The sequence below is a fragment of the Drosophila montana genome, unplaced genomic scaffold (assembly GCF_035044405.1).
Source record: "Drosophila montana isolate Dmon_TW-CO22-7 unplaced genomic scaffold, ASM3504440v1 contig_3607_1, whole genome shotgun sequence".
Classification (NCBI taxonomy): domain Eukaryota; kingdom Metazoa; phylum Arthropoda; class Insecta; order Diptera; family Drosophilidae; genus Drosophila; species Drosophila montana.
Genome location: NW_026998492.1, coordinates 35691 through 54745, shown reverse-complemented (window position 1 = coordinate 54745; position 19055 = coordinate 35691). Strand labels below are relative to the sequence as shown.

At 40.1% G+C, this 19055-nt stretch overlaps 2 protein-coding genes across 4 annotated transcripts in view; both read left to right on the top strand.

Moving 5' to 3' along the window:
* Positions 1-425: 425 nt before the first annotated feature.
* LOC135435406 (prisilkin-39) lies at positions 426-896 on the top strand. The gene is made up of 2 exons (XM_064692441.1): positions 426-472; positions 561-896. The coding sequence occupies exons 1-2, from the start codon at positions 461-463 to the stop codon at positions 894-896; spliced, it is 348 nt and encodes a 115-aa protein (XP_064548511.1). The 5' UTR covers positions 426-460.
* A 332-nt stretch (positions 897-1228) lies between these two features.
* Positions 1229-19055, top strand: part of HDAC4 (histone deacetylase 4) — a 32714-nt gene continuing 14887 nt past the window's right edge. Inside the window, exons 1-4 of one of the 3 annotated variants that reach the window (XM_064692424.1) lie at positions 1229-1316; positions 2077-2224; positions 6880-6924; positions 13859-13968. In XM_064692424.1, coding sequence (XP_064548494.1) covers positions 6891-6924; positions 13859-13968 — 144 coding nt within the window. In that variant the 5' untranslated portion in view covers positions 1229-1316; positions 2077-2224; positions 6880-6890. Of the gene's footprint in view, positions 1317-2033; positions 2225-6879; positions 6925-13858; positions 13969-19055 lie in introns of those variants that run through there. The other 2 variants (XM_064692425.1, XM_064692422.1) reach the window with 2 other exon arrangements.

The window sequence follows — 19055 nt, the reverse complement described above, 5'->3', positions numbered from 1 at the left end:
GAGCTGTGTTTTTCAAACTGGTTCAAACTGTGCCAGCGAACCAGCGCTTTTACTTTTACCAGTTTGCAGAAATGATATTAACTTATGTTCTAATAAAAAACATTTGGTTTAAAGCACATAATTTCTGTGTACATCATGTGCTCTTATCGTCAGGAACTGGTTGATCCGTTTTGTTGGTGTTTACTGTATTTGAGCTTAGCTAGAGCTGCGGCCCGTCATGCATTCAATGCGGCAACTGCAACAATCGCTGCTGTTTGAGCTTTTTGTTATTGTTATTGTTTTTCTCTATTAATTATGCTTCTTCTGCTTTTATATATATATATATATATAGTTTTTTTTTTTTTGCATAATTGCAAACTGTAGCACAACTATAAAAACGCTGCGCTTGTGGCAAACAAACAACAAATCAGCTTGAGCCAGCAGCCCACTCAGCAGCAGTCGCAGTCGAATCTTAAACAACATGAAATACCTGGTAAGCAGCAGCAGCAGCAGCAGCAGCAGCAGGATTAGGAGCAGCTGGTCCAGCAATTACAGCTCTAAACGCCGCTTGGCTTTTGCAGTGTGTCATCTTTATGCTGGCCATGTGCCTGGTCAGCTGTCTGGCAGCGAACGCGGAGCCAACCGATGCCGGAGCAGCGCCAGCGGCTGAGCTGGACGCAACGCTGGACGAGAAGAAGACGGAGAAGCGCGGCATCTATGGCTTTGGCTATGGACATTATGGGCATGGCGGCTATGGCGGCTATGGCGGCTATGGACATGGACACGGACATTATGGCGGCTATGGCCTAGCCACACCCTATTATGGCGGCTATGAGTATGTGCAGCATGCTGCGCCCTATTATGGCGGCCACCATGGCTACTATCCGTATCATCATGGTCACTATGGTTTCTATTGAGTGCAAACCGAACCGTTATCATTATCATCGCTGCACAATCATGCATAAATAATCGTATTTTTTTCGTTTTTTTTTTCCATGCGCTACGAATAAATGTCCTTACAAAATGCATTTGGCTTGAAATATTTAAATTGAATTCGTTGCGCGCGCGCGTTTCGATTGAAATACAACACTGTGTGCAGTGCTTGAAAGCGACTGCGTGGCTGGAAGCAGCACTGATTGCCGCCTATCGATGGGCAACAGTTTGCGCTGCGTTTTGTGCATCGATAAGTATCGATAGCGGCTGCTCTCACATTTTTGTTGTTCATTTTTACGCTCTTCTTTGTCGGAGACGGTTGTTTCTACTCGCTTTTGCTTCGTCGAGCAAGAAGAGCTCAGCAAATAAATTGACATACAATTTCGATTTGAGCCAGCTAAGAAGTACGTTCGAGTTAACTAACAAAAAAAAATTTTTTTTTTAAATACTAGTGTGAACAGCTGTTGTTGCACTAGTGTTGGGTAATTTTTGTTGTCTTTTTTTGTATTTTTTTTGTTGTTTCAAACTACGAATTACGACTGCAGTAAAGTGGCAGCAGCAGCATCAATAACAACAACAGCAGCAGCAGCAGCAGCAACAGCAACAAAACAACAACTGTCGCAGTGGCAAAAAGCAAGTGCGAAATATACAACCGAAAGCTGACCAAATTGTGGGAGAAACAACAACAACAACAACAAGAGAGAGAGAGAGAAAAAAAATAAGAAAATAAGCAGCAGTTGTACATACATATGTACATTTTTAGTTGTGTTAGTACTAAATACTAGTACGACAACAAAAAAATGCGAATCTGTTTGTGAATATGTGAAGTGACAAAAAATAAAATAAAGTAAAAACAAAAAAAGCACACGCACTCATACACGCACACAAAAAGTCGTGAATTCGTCGTTGACGTCGCTTTTGGTGTTTGTGTGCGCACATACACACGCACTCACACTACACACGTATTGCACATGTGTGCGCTGCTGCTGGGCTAGTGGCTAGCGAGCGAGCGAGAGGGAGAGAGTGTGCAAGAGCAAAGCAGTCGCTGTCTTTAGTTTCTGTGTTGCTTTTAAATTTAATTTTTTTTCGCCAAAGTATATAATTTTTTTTTTGTTTTTTAATAATTTTCGCATTGTGAAAAGTTTTTTTCTTGTACAACGCAAGTTTTGGAAAAGCGTGCGTTCGTGTGCGTGTGCGTCGCGCGCGTTGGAAGCGGTAACAACAACAACGAAAACAAGAATAACAACAGCAAAAATAAAAATCAACAACATTTATAGGCCCGAGTCGGAGCAGTTCGCGCCACTTTGAAAAGGTATGTATGTATGTAAGTTAGCATATGTGTGTGTGTGTTTTTGTCCAATTCAACAAAAATTCTTATTAGATCACAGGCATGCGTGTGCTTGTGTGTATGTGTGTGTGTGCGTGTCCGCTGAGCAGCCGCCGTTGCTCAGGTTCAGCATGACGACGACTTCTTTTTCGTCTTGTTGTTTTCTTTTCCTTTTGCTACTCACACTCATTTCGCCGTTATTTATGTAACAAGTGTGTGCGTGCTAAATGAAGTGCTGCTGCCGCTGCCACTGCCACTGCCTCTGCCTCTGCTGTTGGTTCTGTTGTTGTTGTTGTTGTTGTTGTGTATGTATTTGGCGATTTTCGAGTCTTGCTATTTGTTGTTTGTCGTTGCCGTTGTAATGAAGTTGGCAGCGCTGCCGCTGCTGGCGTCAACGCACAAAAAAAAGCACCCAGCAGCATCGGCACCGTCCGTAGCCATAGCAGCTGGGAGCAACGCCAAGCGCATTGAACTGGTTAGGTTCACTTTTGTCATTTTGGTTATCAACACTGGCAATGGCGGCAGAATATTTCTGTTCCTTTGCCGCGCAGCAGCGCACCATTTAAGCTACGACAGACGTCAGCGTTAGCCTTTTTTGTCCAATTGCCATCTGTACGTAAGCTGTGTTGCTGTAAATTAACAGCTAGCATAACAGCAGCAGCAGCAACAACAAGAAGAAGAAGACGATGAAGAGGAACAACAAAGCATTTAGAGCAATTGGCATTGTGTTTGTGTGACGCGCATTTTGGGATTTCTCTTAGAAGCTGTGTCAACGTCGCTGCTATTAAGAAGTAGGGGAGGAGGAAGAAGTAGCGAGTGAAGAAGAGCGAACGTCATTTGATTTTTATTGTCATTTCATTACGGACAACGATGATGCTGCTGCGCTGCTGACGTCGCTGCCGCTTGTTGCGCTTTTGTTTTTGTTTTTTTTTTAATTCTGGGTACTGGTGTGTGCGAAAAAGAGAGTTAGAGAGAGAGAGAGAGAGGGGAGTGGAGAGTGCGGTGCATGGGAATGCGTGTAATCAATGTAATTGGAATGCGAATTTTTTTTGATGCTCTCTCGCCACACGCCAAATTTCAGTTTCGTTGAGTGCGCAGCAAATATTTATGCAAACCAGAAATGCAAAGTGCAAAATTCAAAAACGCAAAAGCAATTTACATACCTACGCATACATACATGATGCATGTGTGTGTGTGTGTGTGTGCGTTTTCGCCGTGAGCCTTCCACGAATTCAGATTCTACGTTCTACATTTTAAACAAGGCAAAAGCTCCATCAGAGCGAAAGAAGAAGACAGCAGAGAGAGAGGGGGAGTTCAGGTATTTAAATGCAATTGCTGACCCATGTGCATATACCTGTAATTTATATATGTATGGCTATATAACGATTCTGATATAACAGTTCAAATGTAAAGTAGTTTTTCTTTGAAAATCGCATGTTCTGAAAATTGGGTTTTCCGCATAAAATTTGATTCGTTATTTTCAAGGCTTTGACGCATTTTGAATTTGCAGATTTAATCCTATTTTTTCTGTCGGAATACGTATTTTGATTGTCTTTTAAATAGAGTAAACTAAGCAGAAAGATAAGATATGTAAAATATATAAATATATATACATACATATATCTAAAGCTCGTAATTATCGAGTTTCTTGAAGATCTCTTGTAAAACAAAAAATCATATATCTACCAGTTCTTTCTATAGAACTGTATGATACTGTCGAGTTTCTTGAAGATCTCTTGTAAAACGGAAAACTTATCCTACAAAAACTCAAATATCTACCAATTCTTCCTATAGAGTTATATGATATAGTAGTCAAATATTGTTTAGGTTTTGATTATATGTTAGATGCATAATGAAACTATAAAGTTTCAAGAAGATATCTTAAATAAAAAAAGTCTTGTAAAAGAGCTTAATTTTCGACCGATCCTTCCAATGGCAGCTATATTGAAATAGTTGTCCGATCCGACCGAAAGCCTTTAAACTGAGCGACTTCTTTGCATAGAAGCAGACAGAGGGATATTTCTATATAAACTTGGCTTTTGATACTTTTCAAGAATATATGTATATACTTAATAGAGTTAAAAAGTCAACTTCTACATTTTGTGCCATGGTTATCCTTTATCATCCTTTACCTTTTTGATACTTTTTAAGAATATATGTATATAACTTGTAGAGTTGGAAAAGCCTTCTTCTACATTTCATACCATGATTATCCAAACATAAAAAAACTTCATTTCGTTTAAGAAACGGAAAACTCTTGCATATTGAGAGTCAATTTTCGACCGAATCTATACATAGAGCTCTACGTAGACCAGTGTTGATAAGTTTTTGCTTACATATAAGAAACATAGTAACGCCCGTAATTTTTTAAATTATTGCCATTCCCAAGTTATAATTCCCTCTACAACCTTGTATAAATACGAATACATCATTTATATGTATATATGTATATATATTTGTATGCATTAATTTTATATTTGATAGATCTATATAGGAAGTTGTTGCTCTAGAAAACTCACAAGCTTTGCGCTGTACCAAAGGTCTTAGATCTTCGATTTCTAGATAAAATCAAACTTTGTTCAACAATTAAACGGTTTTTAAGCAAAATGATGAAATTTACAGGGTGTATGCAACGGTTTTTAATCAAAATGATGAAATGTACAGGGTACATGCAACAGGTGTTAAGCAATATTATGAAATAATAGCGTATATGGAAGAAAAATGATTAAATTTACAGGGTATCTTCAACAGTTTTTAAGCAAAGTTAAGAAATAGGGTGAAGTTTAAATATAACCTTATTATAATTATAAAAATACTATTCCAAAAAAAGTTGGAAAGCTCGATAACGCCCTAAAGAAAAGTTCTCAAATAAAAGTACGGGACATCTGCTAGTCGAGTATATCCCTGCTGCAGCACGTTTGCTTTCATAATCACACATAGAAATATAATTCCCACTTTTAATATTGTTGTTGTTGCACTTGGCTGATTTAATAACATTTATATTGATTAAAACATTTGATTGAATTTATTTATTTATATTTATTATATTCATTTTCTTTGACGTTCAATTATAATTGCATCTTATAAGCACTCCCTCCCCCACCCGCCCCTCCCCCTTTCCCAGCCCCTCGTTACGCAGCGCATAACAAGCAGAGACGTCGAAGAAGCGATAGAACAAATGACAAATTCCAATTGGATCGGTTTAAATTTCTCATTTTTGACGTCTGTTCCGTTTGATTGTTATGTATTCTATGCTCACACATACATATGTACATGCATACATATATACATAATTATTTACTGTTTGTTCTTTCTACACTTTATTCAGTTGTCTCTGCTGCTGCTGCTGCTTCTTGTTCTGTTTGTTTTTGTAATTAGTGAGCGGAAATTGTATGCGTCGTATGTGTGTGTGTGTGTGTGTGTGTGTGTGTGTGTAGTGGGTGGCACAGGAGCTAAGGCTAAGCTAGGCTGTTGCTCGGTTTAGGGTTTTCTAGTTGTTTTGACGTTGTTGAAGGTCATTGGGGCGGCAAAGCGAGCAACTTCCCCCCACTCCGCCACTCATCACCCTTTACTTTTTACTTATGTACACAGAATAAGCGTGCACTCATTTAATGCACCTGTGACCCAATTCGATTGCAACCCACACAAACACACATACGCACATGCACACACACACGAAGTCCTCATGCGAGTCGCAATATAAGCAGAATTTGTATTTTGCTTGGTAATTTGCAGGTTTTCAACATTTTCCATTCACAGCTAGAAGTGTGGTGTGTTGTGTTTCATTGTGGTGTGGTATATTGAGTAGGGGAGTGGTGGTGGCGGGGGAGGGGGGGAGATAGGCCGAATCATTCAGCTGGCATTTTAAATTAGCAACAGATATCGAAAACACAATAAATATGTATAACGAATAACAGCAACAAAATGTACGATTATCAATTCAGAAAATTTTCCGAAATCTGAGCCAAGTGCAAAGAAGAAGTAGCGGAACAACGTAGAAGAAGACGAAGAAGACGAAGAAGAAGAAGCAGAAGTGGCAGCAGAAGCAGACTAACGGACTATCATTAATGCGCTCTCGCTCTGATCGCTGTAGCTGTAGCTGTAGCTTATCAGAATGTGACGTCTGCTATTCTCATTCGCCTTCTTTTGCTTCTTCTTCTCCTTCTTCGTTGTTGCTGTTGTTGTTGTTGCCCATTGTTGTGGCTCCGCTAATCTGTCGCACAGATTGTATACGTACATATGTGTGCACTGTATGTATGTATGCATTTTTCAATGAATTTGTAAGCAACTGCAAATGGTACAGATTTTTCAATTCGCCGCATCACGATTTCTGATTGGAATTGATGTCGCTCATTTTGCGGCTTTCGCTTCTTGCTGGAAATTTACATTTGTCACACAAGAAAACCCAGCCTATGAATGGCCTGGAATATGAGATTTTTGTGCAAATGATTCATTTTGGCATTTGTAAAAGTTTAACATTTGCCGTTGCGGCTCACAAGCAATGTAGTTTACCAACTGGAAAGCCGACCAAATAATGCCAATTGGTAATTGTGTTGATTTGAAAACCCAATTAGACATCCCGTTTTTGTTGCTGACTAACAACTAAACAACTTTTTTCTTTTCTTTTTTGTGTCTTACAGATCCATGCAAAATGTCTAGTCCTGACGATAGAATACCAATACGTGGTAAGTGAAGCCATTCTCTATGTACCGTTTGGTCGGGTGCGGGGGCGTGGTCGGTTGCAATACCCTGCAGGACCGATTGTTCTAATTTGTGCCTGTGTGTGAATTGCATCCAATTCAGAAGGGATTGAAAGAAGAACATGCAACGCTTTTTGCCTTTCCCTTTGCCTCTTTCTATAGTAAATAGATAATTTAAAACGAATGCGCCAGTTGCCATACTTTTCTAATTTGCTTTCCTCTCCCCACGCTTGTTAAAAAGAACGGAATACGCATGACTTTTTTTTGCAAGTGTGGCCGTAGAATTTTCATGTTTCATTTCACAATATTGCAATAGCAACAAAAGGAGAAGACGTTGAGGAAATACTAAATACTACCATAATTGAAAATTAATATTATTAATATTATTAAGGCATAAAATGTGAGTTTCTATTTTGAATTAGTGTAATGTTTAATCACTTATGAAAGCGTTCATGATTTTTGTTACTAATTCAGCAATGAAATCACTCAAAAGTCGCATGAAATCAGTCACGAATTCGAACTGGATCACATTAAATGAGTTTCGGCATGAATTCAGCCAAGGTGTTCATGCCAAAAGTCATCTAAGGTCATGAAGTCCCAAAACATGCCTGTGTTAAATTCACGGCTGAGACGCATGCAAGGGAATCTGCCGCGCCGCCACCTGCCTTCAGGCCTGATTCAGTGGTCGGCGGTGCTGCAGGGTAATAACAATCGAGTACATACATATGTACATACATATGTACATATGTAACGGGGCGCGCACAAACAAAGCTTATGGCATACTAACACACACAAGCACACACATAAAGAGGTGAGAGTGGAAGAGTGCAGCTGTGTGTGTGCCTTCCGAAAATAACTGTTAATAAGAATACAAAAGCAAACAACGCTGCCTACCCAACGCAGCGCAGCGGAGCGCAGCTTTTACTGCCTTAGCCTTTGCCTTTGCAGCGGCAGCGAGCAGCGCGTAACGGCAGCGGCTAAACAACAAGAACATTGTCCATGGTCGGGTGTCAGCGCAGCAGTGGCAGTGGCAGCGACAGCGGCAGCAAAAGACGAAACTCAAACCATCATGTGGTTGTGCTTGCGTTTTTGACTGCGAATGTCACTCAAAAGAGAGAGCACGTGAGTGTAAGTGTGTTTTGTTTGTGCGTGAATGAAGACTTACAGTGCTGGCCGTTTAGTTAGAGCTCCTAAATGAATATAGAATATATGTATGTCATGCAAGGATCAAAATCGTTTCGCAATAGCATCATGGAAAAGTTAATAGTGCATTTTTTAGGAAAATGTAGAAAAAATTCTTTAGGCAAATGTCAATTCCATATATTCTATATACAGTTAATTGCACAGTGGGAGGATCGCTAATAAACAGCCAAGATCCAAACAGACATTAAGCAAATAAATACAAAAGCTTTGATTTAAATATATATGTAAACCCGAAGAAAATGAAGCTGCCTTCCCAGAATATGCAACACACTTTTCATGGCGAAAAAAATGTACATATATGTGTGGTCAACACTGTATCGTGTGCACTTGCGAACGTGGAAGGAAGTTGGTTTACAGTTCTGACTGGGCAAGGCTGCAGCTTTTAGCTCAAGTTGCTGCCGCCACTGTCAATGCCAAGCACGTGTAATAACAACATGACGGCGGGCCTAGCGCTCTCTCGCTTTTACCCTCTCGCTTTTGTTTTTTGGAGCAGGCTAGTCTCTCTTGCCGGCGCTTACTAGTGCTGCCTCTGTGTCTGTTTGTTTGTGTGTACAACAATAACAAAACGAACAACATTCGTTTATCGATTTTGTTCTATTTTTAGCACAACAAAAATTTACTTGCCTTTGAAATGGGTAACAATGACGACGACGCCGACGCCGGCGCCAGCGTCAATCTTATGGCCCTTTATTTCTTGCGTCCTGCTTTTACTTATTCCGCTCGGCTGCCCCACTTTTACTTCCCACTGTTGAATTCTCGTAACTGTAAAAGCAATGGCCACGTGCACACTGCACACGCGTCGGCCCCTTGCACATTGACTAATTGTGAATGACCAAACATGCTCTGTAACGGCACGTGGACCAGCCACGCTGTCTCTCTGTTGTCTTCCCCGGTTGCTCAGCTGTTCAAAAAATGTGCACCGTAATTGTATCTCATGTTATCCGTAAGCGAAAGCTGCGCTGCATAACACATATCATGTTAAGGAGCCAATGCAATGTTTCAAGTGTCAATTGTAGCTATGTATGAATGCTATGCATGTCTGTGCATGCATACTTGTGTATGTTTGTATGCATGTGCATATGTGTGTATGTTAGTTCCCCTGACAACCATTTTTCATTGTCATTTTGTGATGTGTTGGAATTGCGTGGTTGGAATTGCGTTGATTATCAAATTTCAAGATTTAAACAATATTGCAAAAGGATATCAATGTACATACATATGTTTGCACGTGTTTTTAATATGGCGACTTTCAATTCCAATACATTTAAAATGTCGAAATTATTTGTTGTATAGTTTTTTGTTTAACTTTGAAAAGCAATCACTGTAAAAATGCTCTCTCTCTCTCTCTTTCGTTCTGTTTCTCTTGTGTCATTTCCCGGAAATTTTGGTGTCTTATTTGTATTGACTTGTGCTCGAGGTCATTGCTAATGATGATTGTGTTTTATTAATTTCCAAACAAATTTCCCGCCAGGTATCTAAAAGTCAGACGGGGGGGGGGCTGTGCATGGTCTGTTGACAAGTCATTCCAAGTCAGTTGCTACGTTTTATTGGGGTGCGCAATTTGTGCCAGAGATATACTCACCTGTCAAAGGTCACTTGCGACCCTCCCAGGCCCGCACTCCAAACCCCACACCCTCTCCACTTGTCAGTTATTGTAATGGCATTCCAAGAATAACAGCTCAACTTTTTTGCCTCTTTCTCTCCCTCTCTCGCACACTCTCTATGTGTGTAGTATATACGCATGTTTATCTATGTATGTGTGTTTGTTTGTATGGAATTCATATGGCATACTTATTTATATCGTTATATAAAATCGTTAGCTTTGTGTATGGCATAATATCCTCATTTGTAATACACAAAGGCAACAACAAACAACAACATCCCATTCCAGCCGAATTTGCCCTTTCCAATTCCATTCTTAGCATTTACCAGCTGCTTCTTCTATAACAGTTGTTTACTACGTACATATGTATGTATGTACATATGTATGTGTGTGTAATCGTTTCTAAACTGCGTTGTTGTTGTTGCTCTTGCTTTTCGGCTTTGCATTTGTCAAGGTGAAACACACACACGCATACATTGCGAGAGCGGGTGTGTGCACACACACACTCACACATATGTACGGGCTCTCAGCTAAAACTTCGAAATAAGCCAAAACTGAACGAGCCACGCCCACATATTATATATGGCCCGCCCCAGGGGCCCCCGAATTGCTGTTGCCGCAAAGTGTGTCTATTTTTAGACGAGCGCGCTGGAAATTTTTTCCTACACACACACACACACACACACGCACACAGACGTACTCGATCGCACATGCACACGCACATGCTTGCATACATACACTGGCACGCATACAAGTGTCGTCTGCTATCACTCAAAACAAAGTAAGCAGAGAATTGGGTCGGCCTATAATTATTATTATTATTATTATTATTGCTGTTAATGTTTTTGTGTTGTTTTTTTTTTCGAGCCAGAACTGTGACTCCCATTTACGAGCTCTACATACACATGTATGCACATACATAATCATACACATATTGCTGTTATCGCATGCATACCAATTGGCTTAAATGTTTCGGTTTCCAATTGGAACACAATCTGCATGTTTGGCGTTGCTCTATTCAAATTTTCTAACGCTTGTTTTGAACACGTGCTGCCTGCTTTGTTGTTGCGCCTATTGGTGCTGTTGGTTTCTATGTCAACACAGAATTGACCTTGGCGACGACGACACGTCTTATTCGAACTTCTTGTAAACAGCTGACTGCAGTCGCAGCAGCAGCGGCAACAGCAATATCATCATCAGCCAAACATGCACTCTCTCGCTTACTCCTACATTATGCATGCACACGCATACACACGTGCATACATGTTGGCAAGAAACTTTTTGCATGCACCTGCAGAACATCGGCTGCGCTGTATTGCTTACAAGTGTCACACAGCCAACATGCACACAAACACACACACATACACATACACATAAACATCAGCTGCAGCTGTTGCATATGCGAGCGCCCGCTCTTATTGACACACTCTCGCACTTGCTCTCTTTCTCTCTGATTCTTGCTCGCCTACAGACAGTTATCATATTCTTGCTGTGTTTTGGTTATGTTTTTCTACACACCCTATTTTAAGGCAGTTGGCATATATGTATATTGTTGCTTAAAAGATGGTTTGTGTTTACATTTATATATATATTAAAAAAATGGACTTATTATATTCTATAAGCATTGTACAAGCTTACGGATATTTAAAAATATATACCATCACAGTACAATTGTTACATTACAGGGTATCAAATACCCGACTACACATGTTCGCATCGTATTTGATATGATTTTTTTTTTATGTTTTTGGTTTAGTTTTTGTGCAATGTGCGCTGCGAGTTCAGTTCAGTTGAGTTGTTGTTGTTTTTGCTATTGCTGATTCCGCCGATGTTGCTGCTTCTAAATTTATACTCCCATAGCTATGCACGATTTATAATAGCTGCTATATATAGAACAACAGGTCACGGCCTATTCGGTCAGCCTTTTGCATAGACACACATACTTGCATAGCAATTTATTTATACAATACACACACTCACATACATATGGCGGAACATGCATTCGACTCGACGTTGAGTAGCAGCAGCAGCAACAGCAACAACATGTGAGCATACATATGTATGCATGTGTGTAAGTATTTCGCCATTGTTGTTGTTGCTATTGGTTTTGCCTTTTGCTATTGTGTTTATATATAGCCAGCCACCTCTCAGCAGCCCAAAACTAGACTTTGCCTTACTTGCTGATTTATTCATTTCATTTTGTTGCTTTGCCAGAGAGTCAGCAAATGGCAGCAACTATACACGCGCACATGTACATTTATGTGTGTGTGTGTGTGTGTGTGTGTGTGTATGCACATTAATGTTGTTGTCTTTCAAGCAGCAATCCAATTGGACATTTTGCTTAGTCATAAATATGCGCGCAATTAGTCCAGTCCGGCTGTATGTCTAATTGCTGATCGACTGAGAGTGAGAGAGAGAGGGAGCGCGACCGCAAGTTGGGCGGCAAAAGAGCGTCAATGCGTGGGAGAGAGAGCAACAGTTCGACTCGTTGCCAGTTTATCAATGAACATTTTGTGTGTGTTTTACTGCACTTTGCCTTGTGTCCATTAGCAGCAGAAGCAGAAGCATCGACAGTTTTTCTCTCTCTTTTTTCTTTTTTTTAATTTATTTTGTTGCTTCTTTTTTGGCATTTGTTTGTGCGCCACAAAAGCAAATCAAATTAGTTGCTCCGTGCTAAAACGTGTAGCTGAAAGCGATCCCAGGGCGGGCAGGGGGAGTGGCGTATGAAACGAAGACAACGCCAAACGGAACTGGTCGTTGGTCTGCTGTTGTGTGGCCTTTGTCGTTGCCGTTGATGTTGACTACGGCGTCGCTGTCGACGTCGTCACGTGCGCGCTGTGCCCAAGCAGCGCAGCACGGAGAGCGGTTATCTAAAAAAGCTCTCGGGACGGGTCCATGTAATCGCTGTAAACTTGTACAAGGTTACTAAAAATAGCTACAGAGATACACCAATACCCATACCAACACACGCACACACACACGCGCACGCCTCGACTCGGTATGCGGCCTCGGCGTGCTTGGAGCCAGCCAATGAGCTGTTTAAGGCGGGGGTGTTGGGGGGGCGGGGGCAAAAGAGAGTGGAGCGAGAGCAAGAGCAAGAGCGAGGGAGAGCACATGTTAAAATACGTTTTAGATGAATTTTTGTAAAGCGTCTGATAAGCGCAGCCTTATCTATATAATCAACTAATTGGCCGAGCGCACACACGCACACACACTCACACACAGAAGCACACATACATACACACAAGCTGCGTTCAAAAACAGTCGCGCGTCTTTGCTTTGTTGTTGTTGTTGTTTTTGTTTGGTTTACTTTGTTGTTGTGCTTTGCCAAGATAAATATTGCGATTGCCCGCATCGTCATTTATCGATAAATGTATTCCGATACTATCGATACAGCGTCTGCCTCCAAATTACGGCACTTCCGTTGCAAAGGAGTTTTTCTTTCATTACAACAAATAAAGAATTTATAATAAAATTAAATGTGAAATTTATGAATATGATTATTCTATATTTGAAATTTATTTGTTTCTTCAAGGAGTTCTTGATAAAATCTATATTTACACAGGTACATATTTCAAGAGTTTGTTCAAAGAAGTTTCATCGCAGTCGTTTTAAAATTTATTCCTTGATAATTTTACCAATTAAAAGATACGATCTTTGACATCTTCAGTCTTAAACATGTTTATATGTATATCACCTATCAAAAAGTCCCAAATAAATCTTTATGTTTTACTCATAAAATATAGTACATATAATGTATATCATTATTTAATGAAAAACATAATATATGATAAATACTAACAAAAAAAATTAGGGATGGTTGAGCTCCAATCCACCCACAAAATAGGCTGGGACGGGGTAGGGCCAAGGTTGAACAAAAGATAGTTTATATATCACCTGATTGGCAGTTATTTGAATGTTATTTGTATTATGATAAATCTAAATATCAAAGCAAACTTTTCAATTAGCATTTGCTGCTAACTTTTCATTTCAATTGGGAGAATAGCTAAGAATAATCGTTTATTGTTAAAAGTAGTAGCCCGCGCAAAACCGGGCAATACTTGTTACTATACACATTTTCTATAATTACTTTTTACTCTGTTCTCTTTACAGATCTGCCGCCCGAAGCCGGAAACGATGAGCGATTGTTGCACATTACGCCGGGCGTCATATCGTTGGACTTTAAGCCCCGCCAAGTTGACATTGATCAGCAGATCCTAGAGGTAAATTTTAGCATAAAAAAAACTTGAACTAGGCCACATTGCAGCTCAAATGCAACTCAACTCAAGTCAAGCCAAGTGTTCGTTAGAAAGCTTCCCTAGTATGTCTTTAGTAACTAACTGGGAAGAGAGATTCAAAGGCTGGAAAGACTCGTCTTCTCACACTCATGCATCCCTCATACGTTGCCCAGAACCGAAAGCCGATGTTTTTCGTATTCCTCTTTGTGTTGTTTCCTTAAAGGTTTTACAGTTTAAGGCAAGAATTCAGTTGCCATAAAACATGAAAACATTATCTGCCACTGTCTTAGATTGCCTCTCTCTTTTGCTCTCTGTGTCTTTCTCTCTCTCTCTCTCTCTCTCTCTCTCTTCCTTTATCTTTTTTTCTCCCCCTCTGTATATTGCTTTACTTTTCATTAAAAGAAAAGCCAACAAACGTATGCTATAAAACGTTATCACAATGAAATAGTTTCTCTTGTTATCCAGCTTGAACGCTTCTCGTTGTTCTCTTTGTGTCGCATCCTTGAACGTTTTTTAGTCCGCTGCGTAGTTTAGCTTTTCCAATCAGTGGGAAAAAGTTAGATTTATAACAAAATTAAGTTGCCACCTAGCATTTAGAAAAAAAGGCAGCTGTTTCAATCGACTCAAATCGATATTAACACACAAACACACACACACACACACACACACACACACACTCACACACACACACAAAAATAGATTATTCCAACTGCGTAGACTGCTTTCTAGTGCCTCCGCATCAGCTCGTACAGCTGCGTTTACGTATACCCTGTACGTTTTGCAAATGCCTAGAATAGGGTACAATGATTTTATAGCCCCAACCCCATAAAGTATATATACACTTGATCAGATCGACGAGCTAAGTCGATCTAGACATGTTTGTCTCTCTGTTACTTGAGTTATGTGAAATATATGTGAAATCGATAATTATCGATTGTTAAATAATATGTTTTAAGCAGAGCTTGAAGATTTTCAAAGTCGGATATCATATTCATACTCTCGTATATTAAGCGCAGAACAAGTTTTATCGATAGTTGTTACCATATTTTGAAATCGATAAATATCGATTGTTACATCAGATACCATATTGTGAAAACGATAAATATCGATTGTTAAATCAGATGTTTTAAGCATACATTGAAGATTTTCAGAGCTCGACTAGTGTATAGTCTATATAGATGAGAAATATTTCACTTGCTGGATAAATCTAACTCTAACCCGAAAAGAAACCAATAATTATTTTAAAAGACATTGCCTTGCGATTTGTTCCGGCAGCTCAAGGCTATGTCCAGGGTATCAACTAGTCGTGCACACTGTTTTATTTTTGTACTATTTACTTTTTTTTTTCTATATATTTTTGTTGGCTCTATTCAGTTTCGCCTGGCAAGCAACCACCTGAGCTATTTCTTTGTCCCGATTCCTGTTCGGCCTGTCTGTCAATCTTTCTGCTGCCATTGTTAGCGCTAGTTGACCACAGCTTGAATGGGGAGGGGGGGGAAATGGGGAGAGAATAGAGTGTAGAGTATAGAGGAAATGCCATATCGGATCTTCATCTTCATTCGATTTACTTGACCCGTCTGCTCCTCCTTCTCCTCCTCCTCCTCGTCCTCGTCGGGCGACATCATTATGATCGGTATCATCCGGAATATCATTAGCATTCATGTCCGCATTGTCGTGTGCCGCATTTTCCTTACTTTTCCTTGTTTTTTTTTATATTGCTGAAACTTGTTTATGTATTGCACAAAGCGTGTATTATCCGGCTTTGCGCGTGCACAGCTTGTTTTTCGCATCCTCTGTTCGTCCTAAAGCTAAAGACATGAAATTTGGAAATATTTCCTGGCAGTTAAAACTCTGCACTGAATGCTGGCTATTTTCCTGTCGGGCACTCACGACTAGCGATACTCTTGCTTGTCTATTTTGCCTTCTGCCTAATTTTTATCTATGGGGTATGCACGATTCGAGCAGGCGGATGGCGCTCTATTCGCTCTGGTAACTCAGTTGAACACAAAGCCAAACAAAAGCTAGTAAGAGCGTTCTGGTAGGGAAGGACCGACTAGGGGATACCCTGGACTTACTACCAACAACAAATGTAGCATAAAAAGAAGTGCGAAGTGTGCTCTATTCGGGAGCGCCCGACTAGCGGATACCCTTAATATTCTTCTACCAACAACAAATGCAGCTCGCTCTAAGGGGGGCGGGGGGGGGGGGGTGGGTGAGTTGTAGCTTTAAAAAGTAAAGATACCCTGATCAGGAATATATATACTTTATTGGGTCGCCTGTTGCACACATTTGCAACAAACCAATCTACCCTTTTTACACATTTTCCATGGGTGCAGGGTATAAACATTCAAAAGGCACAGTTTGAGAGTCACTTGCCTGTAAGCTTACTACAGTCTGAGAGTCGGCGACGCATTAAATGCGGACGACGCACAATCGAGAAGAAGAGCATCGCGCAGTCGCCTATAGCCGACGGCTGTATGCTGCCAGCTTCTTGCTTATTTTCTCTTCTGGTTCTAAATTTAAACGCGTGTACAACTTAATGATTCTATATTTATTGTTTTCTCTACGAAAATATGTACCGAGTATTTTGCGCATTCTTTTTTGCCTTTTGGCTTTTGCTTTTGCTTTTCTTTTTAAATAAAACGGCGATTGTGCTAAAAATAAAAATCAAATGCTAGCCAAGAGAGCGAGAGTGCGCGAGAGAGAGCGCGAGAGAGGGCGCGAGAGCCATAAAGTGTAGCCTGGCTAAATATACAGGCCGCAGTGTGACCAGCTCAGCTATTTTCCAGCTGCATTCGTCAGCTATAAACTGATTTAGCTTCCTTTTTTTTTGTTTTCAATGCCCAATTGCGCTAAGTTAGCTTTTTTTTGGGGTGTTCTTTTAAAGCTACTTTTAACAGGCGTGCATCTAGGCTGTGCGCGCACAGCGAGTGCTCACTGTAGCTGCTGGGCGGGCAGCACAACTTTGTTGTCTCGCTGCGCTCTGTTGCTGCCCTGACGTCGCAGTCGACGTCGCCGTCGCAGTCGACCTCATGGTCCAACAGCAGCAACATGTGCAGCAGGCGGCCAACACAATCCCTCCCCTCCCCTCCCCTCCCCTCCCGCAACTGGTTGCTAGCGATTGCCTTGTTGCATACAATTTATAGCCAGATTTTATTTTTGGCTTTTTACTTTGTGCATTGCGGCCTGTGCGTGTGTGGGTGTATGCGTGTGTGTGTGTGTGGGTGTGTGTGTGTGTGCTTTGTTTTCTTTTGAATTTTTCGTATTTGTGGTTCAAGTGTTCTGCTTCTTATTCATATTGTAGTTGCTAAAGTGTTGCCTGCCCAACACCCAACACCCGCCCCCGCCACCGCCAGACCCACCCCCTATTCCCCTCCCTGCCACCCCTCTGCCACGCAGCGCGCGCCACTGCGTTTGCCTTTTTGCCTCAACGCTTGCCGTTTTTGTTATTTTTACATTTTCCTTTGAATTTATTTTTATTTTTGTGCTTTATAAACTCTGTGGGTTTTATTTTTAACAAAAGAACAAAAAAAATACAGAAAAAAAATGTTTATATATACATATACACACAAATAGAAACGGGCGAAAGAGATGGGCGAAAGAGATGCAAGAACTATAACTGTAAAACTAAAACAAATAGGAAAAGCTAATCACAGCTCTTTCGCTAGCTGCTCTTTCTTGTCGTTGTTGTTGTTGTTGTTGTTGTAGTTATATTTATAAAAATCTGTGGCACGAGCAAATTGTAAATTAGCCACAATGGGTGGGAGGCGACGACCGTGTGTAGAGCTGCACACTGAGCTAATTACACGTAGAGAGGTGCTGGAAGGGGGGAGGGGGAGGGGGAGGGGTGGGTTCTGCCGAAATTGTGAACCAACTAAAACCGGATGATACTTAAATGTACGCATTACATGTGCAGCACATACTCATTACACACTCAAACGATCTTCCATATACGCAAACTCATTCCTTACATGCAGCATCATATTCATTGCACTTACTCGGAAATATTCAAAGTTATTCAAACATACTTGCTAAATATCTTAACGGTATAAATGTACTCCAAAATAAACCCATGTAAACTGACATACTCATACCCGTACTCGTACTCGTTCGCTTACTGATACTCATACTCATATCCATACATACTCGATTTTATACTCAAAATATTCTAAATGCACTTTAAAGTACTCTCGTGACACACTATTTGCCAACAAAGATTCATATTACGTGCTCATTCATTGCATACTCATATTCACAACTATACTCATACTCATTACATGCTTAAATCATGCTTATCGCATACACAAATATACTCAAACATACTCTATATCCTCATTCATACCCGTATCCAAACAATCTCTTCACAAATTCATATGAACGTATTCATTCTTAACATTCATAAAATCTACAACTCAAACAAATTTTGCATAGTAACTCTTTTCATACCTTTTCACACTCACCTATATTCATTCATTCATTCATTTGAGACCATAAATGCCCAAGATAAGATCATACATATGCTATTCACGCGTATGCATGATATACTCATAAAGTATTCCTATGATCCTACACACATACATACATATACCCAAAACATACTCATACTACAAACTAATTATATATTCAAATGTACTCATCTATCGAATGATTTAATTCAATAACATTCAATTATAGCAACTGCTAGCACTTGCGTTATTCTATTTGGGATATTTACTTGATTTCAAATGGTTTTTGCTATAAACCCAAAACATTATCACCAAATAGGTCTATTTATAGAACATGCTCTGAATGACTTATTTGAATTTGAAGTGCTTCAAATGCGAGTACTCGTTGCATTCATTTTGGGGGAATTTAATTGATTCCCATTTGCTCGAAAAAGATTTCTCCGTAAACTGAAAACAACAACATCGTTATTATTATTATTATTATGTATTATCGGAAGGCAAGTTTTTCTATTTATATGGGCGTGTCTGTGTGTTGTCTTTGGCCCCCGTTATAATTATAGCACAGGCCTTTTATAATTATAGCATGCGCTCTGGCCAGCAGAATGCTGAACCAAAAAAGTTGTGCAA